The sequence below is a fragment of the Equus przewalskii genome, chromosome 11 (assembly GCF_037783145.1).
Source record: "Equus przewalskii isolate Varuska chromosome 11, EquPr2, whole genome shotgun sequence".
NCBI classification, from domain to species: Eukaryota; Metazoa; Chordata; class Mammalia; order Perissodactyla; family Equidae; genus Equus; species Equus przewalskii.
Window position 1 is genome coordinate 643,432 of NC_091841.1, and position 14,308 is coordinate 657,739.

Genomic DNA, 14,308 nt, shown 5'->3' on the forward strand with positions numbered 1-14,308 from the left:
GTGTGAAGAAAGGAAACTCATGTTATTTCATTGACTTTCACAAACCTTTTTTCTCATTAATGGCCTGGATTCCATCTGCTCAGTAAAACTTTCCTTGATAACTTATTTGCATGGAGCTCCTTTTCCTCTGAATTTTATAGGACATAGGGCATATATAAAATAATTTAAATTTAGTCCTCTGTTCTTTCCAATAATTACTCTTGTGTTTCCAACTAGATTATAAGCTGTTTAATAGAGTCCAGGTCCATATTCCCATATGCACTTGGTAAATTCTAAGCACACACTACAAATATTTTTAGTTGGTTCAGAAAAGTGGAAGATTAATACCTAATTTGTTTAGTACAAAAAATTAAACTAAATGTAAACTTAATCTAGAAGTGAAGATAATCATTTTTGTATAGCACATTTTAATTTCAATCATAATGAGACTAAAACTGGTCAGTACTTTCCACTCATATTTAAGAAATATGTTATTTCTCTGACACACTTAAGTGCTTGGAGGAACTGAAAATTTATGGGACATCAACAGGTTTTAGTCAATCTGTTAAATCTAAATTTGTTTATATGTAAATGTAGGCATACATATGTAACTACATTTAATAGGAATATTATAGAAATAGTACAATATATTGTAGGAAAAATTAGGAAGTACAGATAAGCAAAAATTAAAACTACCTATTTCTTTATTTACTTGACTCCCTCGCTAAAATATAACTCCATGAGTTATGAAACTTAGTTTAACCCACTGTTGTACCTCCAGTGCTAGAAAAGAGCATGCCACATAAGCACACAATTATTTGTGGAATAAAAGATTTGCAGATACCCCTTTCCTGATATTTTTACTTTAAATTTAGGACTGAGCGGTAGAAAGGACAATGTTCACAGCTGCTCCAGCAACTTAAAAATCTGTTGGTAGATCTTAAAGTGCCATTCTTCAACGTTTTCCAAATTCCTTAAAACTACTTATATTCTGTACTCTTCCAAGACATATTTTTCAGGGTATAATGGATTGGAGAGCAGCAGCAAAGAGTAGTGAAAAAGAGTAAATGAGTGGAAGTTGGGTTTTATATTTAGGATTCCATTTTCTTTCAGATTTCAGGACTGGAGCTAAGTTCTTTGGATAATTAAGAAGACAAGCAGAATCAGGCAGCTTCTGCAGCTCAAACTCAATTTAAATTGTCTTAAATTCCACAGAAGTGCAGATGCTATACTTTAGAGTAGAAAAGATGTAGAGAACAAATTAGGAATGTGGGTTTTGCAGTTAATCCTTTTATTCATCACGTTTGTCGTGAACAACTGCCACGTAGGCTCGCCTGACTTGGGCCCTAGCCCTGCCTCCGCTGTGCAGCCCAGGAGTATCTTAAACACAAGCCCCGACTTGTTCCAAATGGCTGTGAGAATGGAAACCCATGCAAAGTATTTAGAGACTTACCTTTTCCTTAGATTGTTTTGCTTGTTTCCTTTCTTCTGTAGAGTTATCAGTTGGGTTCACTTCTCAAATATGTTTTTGAACCATTTAAAATTATACAGTTACTTATTAATGATTCTTATAATTGATGATTTAAAAAACATGAAAAAATTTCTGTTGGGGATTTTACCCCCCAAGGTATATTATAAGAAAAAACCCTGAATTTTAGGAAATCAGCCAAAATTCCGTTAACATGTAAAGGTTTGTTTCTCTGATAAGAAAAATGATAGTTTTGTAGGCATTTACACCAACATTTTATAAAGTGTTGCATGAAATATGAAAAATATGCCTAACACTAGTTACAAAAAACTTATTTTTAAACAATTAAATAGTGTGGCTTTTTTAAGTCCACATATAAAAATGTTCCAGGTAAGGGGCTTAGCTAATCTGCACTCTTAAAGATGGATGTTACCACAGTTATTCAAAGGTTTATTAGACTTTTTTACTTCTGACAAGCTTTACATTACTTATTTACAAAATTAAATAATCTGCTGTAAGTAATCATTAGTTCCAATAATTGCCCAGAGGACAGTTTTAGTTCCCAAAGATAGAAGGTGAGTTAGTGCTTGGGAAATGATTGTGGGTTAACGAAGGACTGGGAGTGGGAGGTGTTCAGAAGCGTCCGGAACAAACTGTGTTTACTCAGTATGTTGTACTTGTTTGACTCTCCCTCAAAGAACCACTCATTTGAATTTAATTAAATTTCATGTTTATTCTTGATAGTATTCCAATTATCTTCCCACCTTATGAAATAAAAATAATTAAGTTGACAATTAAAAATTCTTATTCCTTTTCCTCCACAGCAACTTTTCATATGTTGGTAAAATTCAGATAATTCATCAAAAAAGTAATATTACATTGTATGATAAATTTTTCTGATACACAGTAGATATATCAGAAGGATAAGTATTAAAAATTATTCTAATTTTTTTCTTGTAATGATTTTTTAAATTATGAAATAATGTAATAACATTATAGAAGTTTTGAAAAACAATCATTCCATCCATTGTTCATATTTCGGTATATTTCAAACCACTTTTAAAAATCTTCATATTAGGGGCTGGCTTTGTGGCCGAGTGGTTAAGTTCCCACGCTCCACTGCAGCAGCCCAGGGTTCGGATCCTGGGTGCGGACATGGCACCGCTCGTCAGGCCACGTTGAGGCGGCGTCCCACATCCCACAACTAGAAGGACCTGCAACTAAGATATACAACTATGTACTGGGGGTGTTGGGAAATAAAGCAGGAAAAAAAAAAGATTGGCAACAGTTGTCAGCCCAGGTGCCAATCCTTAAAAAAAAAAAAAGAAAAAGAAAGATTGGCAACAGTTGTTAGCCTAGGTGCCAATCTTTAAAAAAAAAAAATCTTCATATTAGAGGGGCCGCCCGGTGGCCGAGTGGTTAGGTTTGCGCACTCCACTTCGGCAGCCCAGGGTTTCGCGGTGTAGATCCTGGGTGCGGACCTAGCACTGCTCATCAAGCCATGCTGAGGCAACATCCCATATGCCACAACTAGAAGGACTCACAACTAAAAAAAAATACGACTATGTACCGGGGGACTTTGGAGAGAAAAAGGAAAAATAAAAATCTTAAAAAAAAATCTTCACATTAGAATAACTTGGAATTACTGTTAAAAACTGAAATCTACACTTTTAGCAATCACCTCAGATGATTGTTTGCACATTAAAAGTTTGAGAACTGAAGACTAAAGATAGTTTTTTAAGAGTTCCTGTCATTTAAAATTACATAGCATTACTTTTAATAGATATGAGCAAGTTTTTAGTAAGCTTTGCAAAATTATGTGTATGTATGTAACAGGCTTTAAATGGAGGCATTTTCTATTGGTTAATGACAAGGATCTGTGAATCTCTGATGTCGAAACAATACAAAATTCAAAGCAGTGTCAAGAATTTTTTTTCTTTATTTTTAAAATTTAAACCAAACTTTGGTTATCAGGTAGATTCCTGTACAGACATACATAACTTTGCTCAATATATTTAATAATATTTAACTTATAGATAAGATGTTTTCGTATAAGTACTAGTAAACAATACCTAGGATAATAATCTTTTAAAGAAGAAAATGAGACTAGTAGTAGGATGACCAAAGGCAGAGTGTCCGTATGCTGTTGTGCGGGTTTCACCAGTAATGGGATTTGCATATGACCTGCAGTATAACCTTTGCATTTCTCTCAAATGGGGCTAGTTATAACAACATTGCTCTTTCTTACTACTTGGTTTTCATAGCTTTGTTTAGAGACGATGTAATGAAAAGTTTATATTCCTTAGGTTCATAATTTTGTGATTTTTAAGCACCTGGAATGTTTAGGAGCTTTATATTCTTTTCAGTTTTTGAAAATCTGTTTGTGGTAGATGTTATTATTCCCGTTTTATAAGTGGGGAGCACTGATGCTGGGAGAGATTCAGTAGTTAATACAAGATGATCAAATTCCTTTCATTTTATCACACTACTTCAAAGCAGGTTGATATTTTTTGAAATCGAATCATCTTTAAACAATAATGAGATTTTCGCTGCTTGGGTAATGCCGCAGGTGCAGGCTCTAGAGAGGGGCTGTCAGAGAATATTTATTAGTTGAACTAATGAATGACAATTCAGTGGCCATAGAGTCAAGGCCAGAGTCTTCCTATATTAGTCAAAAGTGTCTTTTTCTACATAAATGTATTGAACTAATACCAATCAAAGCAATAAATAATTGATGAATCCAAGATACAGGACCAATTCATGCAAGGGGAAAAACATAAAATTTTTTTGGTTTATATTTCTTACACATATATAGACATAATTTTTACTGAAATGCATAAATGAAATCATATACATGAAGTACAGTGTTTTTTCTTGTCTGTATTCCTCTCTCCACCCATAGAACTCTGCCCCCATAACTGTTAACAACTTTGTGTGTATTCCATATTTTCTCCATGCTTATAAAATTGTATACAAATATATATATGTAGAAATAAGGTTTATTTTTGATCATTGTTTTACAAAAATGGTTTATATTATACGTTCTTTTTTCATTGAATAAAATCTTGTGGAAATTCTCCCAAAGTACCTCTTATAGCGCAAATTAATTTTATATGGGTATATATTGTTCCATTATGTGGATGCACTGTAATTTATTAAATTATTTCCCTGTTGGCAGACATTTATTTTGTTACCTGTTTTTGCTGCTGCAAAGTTTGCAGTAAATAACTTTGTACAAACCCCTTTATAGTATCCTGGTGCTTTTATTTTTATGGAGTAGATCCCAGGAGTAGAATCCTGAGTCAAAAGGTATGTGTTTTCTGAACAGCTTTGGCCAATGGCTTTCCATAAAGGCCGTATTTCCTCCAGCAATGTGTGAAATCCTTTTTCCTCATATTGCTTCAGTAGTGTTAATACCCTTTTAAGCTTTTACCATTCTGATTGGTATAAAGGTCTATCTATTATTTTAATTTGTTTTTCCCATTTTGGAAGTTTGTACGTGTTGCTATATTATTTTTAACCATTTGCATTTTCTCTTCTGGGAATTGCCAGTATTCTTTGCCAGTTTTCCCAATGAGTAGTTTTGGTTTTTCTGGCCAGCTGTAAGAATAATATATAATCCATCATCTGCATTTGGGAAGCTGAGGACTTGAACTTGTCTTATTTCACTGCCCTTCTCAACTCAACCTCTTTGCCTCTACTGAGCCAAGCAGCTGGATGCAAGGAACCACAAGTTATATGGCAGTCTCAAAGCGGAGGGCTGGTGGAGAGCCTAGGGTAAGGAGTAAGAAACTGACCCATAGAAATACTTGGAATCCCTCAGCTGCCGTTCTACGCCAAAGGAGTGTTGACTTCAGCCTGGCCTCCAGGAAACCAAAAAGCAGAACAGACAGGCTGAATCCTTCCTACTCTTGAGCAAAGATTTCTTTCTAGTTCTTTGTCGGGACTACCAACAGCCTATTTGCTGTCTGCACCCTTCCATGGCTGTTATGGTCGAGGAGGGGTCAACTACTACTCTATGAGGAAACTGCCAAACTGAGCTTCATGAATAGACAGAAAATTAACTGCACATCTAAGTATGCAACAACAAGAAAGGAATGTAAATGAAAATGGGCAGGCCCCTAACAAAGCTGGTAGAGGAGAGAGAGAACTTGAACAAAATGATGTAAACACAGCAATATGAAAAGTGCAGTATTAAAAAAAACTCTCTGGAGCCAAAAACCATTATTTTTGAACCAACTACAGCAATAGGTCAAATGGAGGAGAACGGTAACATGGAGACTTAAATTAGTGGCCTGGAGAATCTAGTGAAAGAAATATTTTTAAACCTAGAGCAAAAATTCAAAGAAAGCATAAAAATAACAGATTTTGAGGATAGAGCAAGGAGACATTCTGTGTATAATAGGAGTTCTAAAAGGAAAAAAAGAAACGGAAGAGGGGCAATACTTTTAGAAAGAAGAAAATTGCTGAGGTGAGAAAGACTTGAGTCTGTAGCTTCAAAGGGCATGGGCGGAACTCGTGGTAATCATAACAAATGGCAATTACTGAGTGGTCACTCTGCCAGGCAGTGTTCTAATGGCTTCAAATTTATTAACTCATTGAGTCCTTACAGCAGCCCTACAAAATAGGTACTGTTATCTCCCTTATTCCGATGAGGAAGAAAGAGTCAAGTGGATACCCAAGAGGTCAGACTCCAGAGCCTTGACTAAACTGCCTCAAAGAGGAAAGACCTGTTAAAACTTAGGAACTCTGAAGATCAAGGGGAAATCTTCCAAGTTCCAGAGAGAAAGAGCAAGTTAGCAGCAAAAGAAAAAGACTATTACCAGAGTTCTCACCTGCAGCACCGTAAGCTAGACAGCAGTGAGAAAATTTATATATGCCTCTCAGGGAAAGGGCTGCAAGCCAAGGTCTCTGTAACCAGTCAAGTTGTTCACCTGTCAGGGTCAAACAACGGTGTGCTGGTATATCACTTCTGAGCAACCAAGCCCACCTGCCATTTGATGGAAACACTCGAAAGGAAATGGAATGATATTTAACCTTCGTTTTTGCACCAGCCACTCCTCCTGCCTGGAGTAACTCCTCCCTTTCTTTACCAGTCTAACCTCTCAGCCTTAACATCTTAACTTTTTCCAGGAAATCTTCTGCAGCTCCCCAAGTCTGAGTTTTATGCTCCCATAGCACCCTGTACTTCCCCCATCTTGGCACTTATTTTCCCCATAAAATTGTAAGTTCTCTGAGGACAGAAGCAGACTGTGCATGTTTTGTTCACTGTGGGAGCCCTGGTGCCTAGCACAGTGCCTGGAATCTAGTAGATTGACTGAGTGACTAAAATTTATGTGTGGTCGAAATTGCTGCTCTACTCAGATTCTTCTAGTAGTAGCTATTCAGGGAGAGTAAAACTTTGTTTGTTTTCAGTGGATACTTAAAGCCTTATTCAAGTGTACCTTGTATATATTTCTGTATTCATCTTGTGACTGTTCTACAAAGTTTTAAATTCACAAAATTTTAGCATAAATGAGTGTATGAAAATCTATCCATATAGAGTCACTTTACATAAGGCATATTTACAATGCATATTGTCCATGTTGGGTTCAAACTGCTATTATTTGTTATTTTTGGAAGGCAAAATTAATAGGAAAGTGTAGAGATGAATTTGCAAGATTAGTAAAAAAATTCAGAGATAGTGTTTTAGTACTCTAAGAAGAATGATGTTAATCCTATATTTTTCTCTGTTTCTCTTCAGATTAAAGCTAAAAATTATGACAAGGTTGAAAAGGTGAGTCCTCTTCAATATGCTTTGAATTTTATGCTGAAGTTTAACTTAAGACTTCCAATATATAAGGCAAATATTGTAAAATGTTAATAATTATTGAATCTAGGTAGTGATTATATAGGAGTTCATTGTACTTATTCAACTTTTTTGTATGCTTGAAAATGTTCATAATAAAAATTTTGGAGAAGAAAAAATAATTTTACTCTACTGACCAAAATCATGAGAATGGTTTTGATTATCTAAACTGAAAATAAGAGAGAGCTGTTATTTGCATTTATTTATAAGAAGACAAATTCATGAAAGGAGCTTCATTTGTTTTTTTAATATTCCATTTCACCCATGTACATGTGAAATTTATTTAAGGTGAATTCTAATAATATTTTCTTGTATTTACAGCTATTTCAGAGATGCCTTATGAAGGTTTTGCACATTGATTTATGGAAGTGTTATCTTTCATATGTCCGAGAAACCAAGGGTAAACTGCCAAGTTACAAGTAAGTTATATCAGAATCTTAAGAATGCAGGTCATCTTTAGGCACACAGGCAATTCTACATAAACTCACACCTTTTCTTAACTCCAGGGAGGAAGAGACTTAAGGATTTGAAAAGTCAAGAGTCTCTGAGAAGTCAGTAAAACTAAGAAAAAAGTGCCTCAGAGAAAGCCACTGGCATTAGTCTTATTCTGGAGAATTTAATCATCAAAGCCCCTCTTCTATATTGAAACACTATACATTTGCAATACCAAATCGCTTTGTTGGCTTGTTGTCAAAGTTGCTAAAAAGCATCTTATTACTTGTCATGGCACCACTCTTGGCAGGTTACAATGCAGTGTGCTAAAGTATTCCGAGGCGTCTTTGGCAATTCTGTTCTTGTGCCTCTGCCTCCCCTGTGACTTTCACCCACCTATCCATCTGCTGAATCTAAATAGTGGACCTTGTCAAATGCTATCTTTGTGTATAACAAACAGGCAAGTTATTTCTATACTAGAATTTTATCTTACTTTTCCTCGTTATCCTTTGTTGTCTTATTGAAGAGGAAGTTCTTTCTCCCTAAATTTTACTACAGAGCTAATAGATCTTCAAACATAACCTACCTCCTTAATCAGAGAACCTGACAGTTCCGCGTTTGCATCTGATACATACAAGATTAGGCAAGTTAAAGGACATAAAGATAAGTAAAACATGGGCCTTATCTTTGATATACCCACAAGCAGTGGGCAAAGGAAACAAAATGTAAATTAACGATGTTGACAAGTTAAACACAAAAGAACCACTTTCTTCATATACTTGCAAAGACGCTTTACATTTTTCTCTATACAAAAGGTTCAAATGCTGTTCTGATCATGATCAGGAGTAATGATTATGTTTCAGTTGTAGATACATTTTAATAACAAATACAGTTTAAAGAAACGTGTCTTTCACATTTATTTCAGAGAAAAAATGGCTCAAGCGTATGACTTTGCACTGGATAAAATTGGAATGGAAATTATGTCTTATCAGGTAGAATTAAAATTTTTTTTTAAGATTTTATTTTTCCTTTTTTTCCCCAAAGCCCCCCGGTACGTAGTTGTGTGTTTTTAGTTGTGGGTCCTTCTAGTTGTGGCATGTGGGATGCTGCCTCAGCATGGCTTGATGAGCGGTGCCATGTCCGTGCCCAGGATCCCAACTGGCAAAACCCTGGGCTGCCAAAGCGGAGCATGCGGACTTAACCACTCGGCAACAGGGCTGGCCCTGAGAATTAAAACTTTTTAATATATACACAATGAATTTGAAAATATTAAGAAACGTACTAACATTTTATTTTATTTCTTAGATTTGGGTGGATTACATCAATTTCCTAAAAGGCGTGTAAGTAGTTTTATAGTTTTTTTTTTTCTGTGTGACCAGTTGACTTAGCTATAATATAATTGATGGCATTTCTTATCTGATGCCAGGGAAGCTGTTGGATCTTACGCAGAAAATCAGAGAATAACAGCTGTCCGAAGAGTTTATCAACGAGGTTGTGTTAATCCAATGATCAACATTGAACAACTCTGGAGAGACTATAACAAGTATGAAGAGGTAACTTAGGCCAGAGTATTTTATTATTACAACCAAGCCATTTAATTTTTATGCATTGTGGATTTGTGGATTCTAGCCTTTCTAGTGTCTGGTACCTGAATATCAGTGTTGCACATGTCTGTTTTTATATTGGTTGTAATGAAAGAACCACTCCTAATGTTTTTGCAAGGTTTTGAGAGTCTCGTATTACTGTTGAGTTATTTTTTAGGGAATACTCTGGGAGGATTACAATTCTTACAAGACCATTTGTATTCCACGTTGAACCATATGTGCACAATCGTGCACACACATTGCCATTGATCCCTTCTGAAGTGGTACCTTTTTAGAATTGTTTTCCAGCGGCAATCATCAGTTGCAACACACCTCTTTCACCTCGTTACAGTGATGTGATTATTGGCTGTGTTTGTGAGATGTGGGGCTGCAGTCCAAGACCCTTGTCTCGTTGGCGTATGCTTTAACCAACTGACCTAATAAGCCCATAGCTGTAAATACACATGTCAAATAAGCTCTGTCATTGGAAGAAAGCTCCTCATATGTCCATTGTATTTTGGAAGAACTATGTAGGGTATTGAAACTGTTTCCTCACAGGCATGAGCGGTGGTTCTCAAACATTTGGATCTTGAGATTTTAAAAATTATTGAAGACCACAAGGAACTTTTAATTTTAATGTGGCTTTTATCTATCAATATTTAGCATATTGGAATTAAAACTGAGAAATTTTAAGATATTTATTTATTAATTCATTTAAAGTTTATAATAATAAACTCCTTACCTTTTAACATAAATAGCATTAAAACAAACTGTATTTTCCAAAACAAGAAAAAATTTAGTGAGAAGCATGGCATCGATTTATATTTCTGCAAATTTCTTTAATATCTAGCTTACTAGAAGATAGCTAGATTTTCATATCTGCTTCTAAATTCAATCTATTACAGTATTGAACGTCATGTAGCCTCTGAAAACTCCACTGTATTTTTGTGAGAGAGGCAAATAATGTATTAGTATTGTACGAACATTGTTTTGATCTCATGGATCCCCTGAAAGGGTCTCGGGGATCAGGAATCCTTGGACTACACTTTGAGAACTGCTCAGCATGAGTGAATGTTTACGTCTCCTTGGTACCTCTGTGCTTATTTTTAAAGTTACACAGACCCAGTTAAAAACCGGCTTTTAGAGCTAAGCTATGGCTGTTCACCCAGATGAATCTGCACATCATTCTTTATTAGTGGAATTGACTCTTTCCAAATCATGGCCTGTCTTTAGAAATTCCTGATGTGTGGACACTTACCACCAGCTCATAACAGACGTAAGCAGATCCTGCTTGATCTCTGAAGCATAGAATGTGATTGAACTTTTATTCTACCAGCCAAAAAATCTTTTAAAATAAAAAACTTAAAGTAATTTAGTAAATGAATAAATTAAATGTATTGTGCTAATATTAAAATATAGTTAATTTTAAAATAATATACATTTTTCTTTTTTTTAGGGTATTAATATTCATTTAGCTAAAAAAATGATTGAAGATCGGAGTAGAGATTACATGAATGCTAGACGTGTAGCTAAGGTATGGAATTCCATCAGGCCACTTATTTTAAAAGATTTTATTTTTCCTTTTTCTCCCCAAAGTCCCCCGGCACATAGTTGTGTATTTTTAGCTGTGGGTCCTTCTAGCTGTGGCATGTGGGACGCTGCCTCAGCATGGCCTGATGAGCAGTGCCATGTCCGTGCCCAGGATCCGAACTGGCGAAACCCCAGGCCGCTGAAGCAGAGTGCACGAACCCAAGCACTTGGCCACGGGGCCGGCCCCCAGGCCACTTATTTTAATCATTATTATGAGTATGTTACTTACATAAGAGCTTTTTCTATCCGGTATCACTCTTGATCTTTTCAATCATTAGCAATCTTAATTAATGACAATTAATTGCATTGTCTGAGCAGATGATATATTTGAAATGAAATACCTCTTTACGGATACGTTAAAGGACAAAATAGAATAAATCATGTTTGGAAGAAATTATTTTTAAAATACAGACACAAAGGTTGTAGAGACAAGATCCCACCTAGAACTGAGGAAGTCGTTCTTATCCTTCCCTCCTGTCTGCTCACAGATGTCTGAGTGCTGTACTCCTCTGTGGTCTGATACACAGCTCTCAGGGACAGATGTTTGTCTTACGTGCGCAACTCTCCATTCATTTACACTGTTAAAAGTTAGGGAAAATAGCCTCGTAATACAAACTACTGAAATTTAAAAAGACGCATAGTTTCTCCAAAGTGGCAGTAATGATGCCACCAGATCATCAGTCATGTTGATCTGTCGACTCCTCTGTCCTGGAGAGTGACCTTCTAGATCACCTGCAGAGGGCCCAGGCGTGTTCTGTTCACTCAGTCCTGGGAACCTGCTCTTGGCTGAGTAATTCTCTGTTATTTTTCTCCTTGCTCTTAAATATTTTAGATTATATTAACAAAATGGTCTTTGGAAAAAATAGGCATTTTGAGCAAAGTATTCCAAACTGATCACCTCCATCCTGTGTATCAGAGTTGTTCCTAGACTCCTCACAGAATTCTAAATGCTTCTTGTCTAGGAATATGAGACAGTAATGAAAGGTTTGGACCGCAATGCTCCCTCAGTGCCTCCTCAGAATACTCCTCAAGAAGCTCAGCAGGTAGATATGTGGAAGAAATACATACAGTGGGAAAAGAGCAACCCTCTTCGTACAGAAGATCAGACCCTTATAACAAAAAGAGGTAACAAGATTAACCTTCCTGGGACTCCAGTTACATGTATGTTAGGCTACTTGACGTTATCCCATAGGTTACTGAGGCTGTTTTTCACCTGTAGTCTTTTTTTCTCTATGTTCTTCAGATTCAATAATTTCTATTGATCTATCTCCGTGTTCACTCACCTTTGTTTTATCATATCCAGTCTGCTGTTAAGCCCATCCAGTGAATTCTTCATTTCAGAGATTATACGTTTCAGTTCTGTAAATTTGCATTCTAGAAATTTTTGTATTTCGTATAGTTCCTTTTTTATATTTTCCTTTTTGTAGTTTCCGTTTCTCTGTTGAGAATCCATGTCCATTACCATCTTTTTCTTTATATCCTTGAAAATATTTGTAACAGTAGTTATAAATCCTTGTCGCTAATTCTAGCATCTGGGCTATTTCTCTCAACTATGGGTCATATTTTCCTGTTTTGTTACAAGTCTAGACATTTAAAAATTTTCTTTTGGACAGTGTACAGATGTACAAGTGATACTTTTTAAAGGCTGGATTCTGTCATCTTCCTCTGAAGAAAGTGGAGTTTTATTTTAGCAGAGAATTAAATTACTGGCAGGTCACCTGGACTTGCGGAGGCTTGGTTTTTATTTATTTATTTATTTATTTTTTGAGGAAGATCAGCCCTGAGCTAACATCTGCTGCCAATCCTCCTTTTTTTGCTGAGGAAGACTGGCCCTGAGCTAACATCGGAGCCCATCTTCCTCTACTTTACATGTGGAACACCTACCACAGCATGGCTTGCCTAGCAGTGCCATGTCCACACCCGGGATTCAAACCGGCGAAGCCCGGGCTGCCAAAGCGGAACATGTGCCCTTAACCGTTTCGTCACTGGGCTGGCCCAAGGCTTGGTTTTACACTGTTAGGATGGGTCTGTTTTAGTTTTGCCCTTAATGTCGGAGTAAATCTCTTAGTCCTGGGACATAGTCTTTACTCCCAAGACATAATAGAAAATTTAAGGTGTTTACCCAGACCCTCTTACTTGATGGGACTCAGATTCTAAACTTGGTTTCGCTTACACTGGGCACCCACTGAGCCATCTATTCAGCTCTTTCAGTCTTCACTTTTGCTTTCCACTTGAGCTCTTTGCATTTCCTGTGTGTGTATATTTTAGGGGTCAGCTAATGATTTGAGGGCATTCATGCCCACATTTTCAGGCTCCACCCTCTATGGCTCCCCCTTTTTTCAGAATTTTCCCCCTTAATTTCCAGCTTCTCTCACAGCCCAGAATTCCATGTTACTTGCCTCAAGCCAGTAAGAGCTCAGCATTTGACTTGAGTTCTAGCTATCCCAGAACGGTACACACAGGGGTGTGCCCTAGAGGGGAAAAGCCGTGTTAAGTATGGATCTTACCCAGTGTGGTTCCGATGTTTTCAGGGCTCAGTCCTCTTTGGTTTCTGTTTCTTTTGGTCATTCTCTGATGCATTATAGTTGCTTTTTGTATTTTTTAGTTTATGATTTTTATTTTCAGGAGAGTTAGTCTGATACAAACTACTCTGCCACTGCCAGAACTAGTATTTGGAGCTTTTAAAAATCCCTCAATTGTGCCTTTCTCCCTCACCTATAGTCCTTTGCAGATACCGTTTCCTTTGCCTACACTATTTTGTGTCTACTCCTATCCTTCCTGCACTCCACTTACTCTCTCATCTGACCAGCTTCTCTCCCTTCTCAGATTCTGCTTTAGATGTCAATTCCTTAGTGAAGCCTTTCTTGAGTCCCTCAACTATGTTCAGTCCTGCTGCTGTAAGCTTCAAGAGTACGCTGTGCTTTCCTTGTCATAATACTTATTTTTTATAATTGCTTTCTTCATATCGGTCTTCCCAGTATACTGCAGACTCCTGGAGTATAGGAAGTCTTATTCACTGATGTAGTCACAAGGTCTTTCACATTCCCTAGCATGTAGTTGGTGCTCAATAAATATTAATTTATAAATGATGGATGGATGGGGCTTGGGTGGTTGATGGTGCCAGCAATCACTAAAGCTTTTTATTTCTAATTACCATTCATTGTTGAGGATCTTGTGTTAGCCTAATATTTTCACTGTGGTACCTGTATTGACAGTTTTGTAAATGATATTTATTTTAATTGAGTGTTGTGGATGTCTTCCTTTAGTTATGTTTGCTTATGAACAGTGCCTGCTTGTGCTGGGCCATCACCCTGATATTTGGTATGAAGCCGCCCAGTATCTTGAGCAGTCAAGTAAGCTGCTCGCAGAGAAGGGGGTGAGTGCTCCTTTTCCCCTGTCAGTCTTTTC

At 36.7% G+C, this 14,308-nt stretch overlaps 1 protein-coding gene across 1 annotated transcript in view; it reads left to right on the forward strand.

Moving 5' to 3' along the window:
- CSTF3 (cleavage stimulation factor subunit 3) overlaps positions 1-14,308 on the forward strand; it is a 67,868-nt gene that overhangs the window by 41,121 nt on the left and 12,439 nt on the right. The window contains exons 4-11 of the mRNA XM_008524667.2: positions 7,191-7,223; positions 7,617-7,714; positions 8,653-8,719; positions 9,033-9,067; positions 9,154-9,280; positions 10,767-10,844; positions 11,863-12,025; positions 14,167-14,276. Of these exons, the coding sequence (XP_008522889.1) occupies positions 7,191-7,223; positions 7,617-7,714; positions 8,653-8,719; positions 9,033-9,067; positions 9,154-9,280; positions 10,767-10,844; positions 11,863-12,025; positions 14,167-14,276 (711 nt within the window). The remainder of the gene's footprint in view (positions 1-7,190; positions 7,224-7,616; positions 7,715-8,652; positions 8,720-9,032; positions 9,068-9,153; positions 9,281-10,766; positions 10,845-11,862; positions 12,026-14,166; positions 14,277-14,308) is intronic.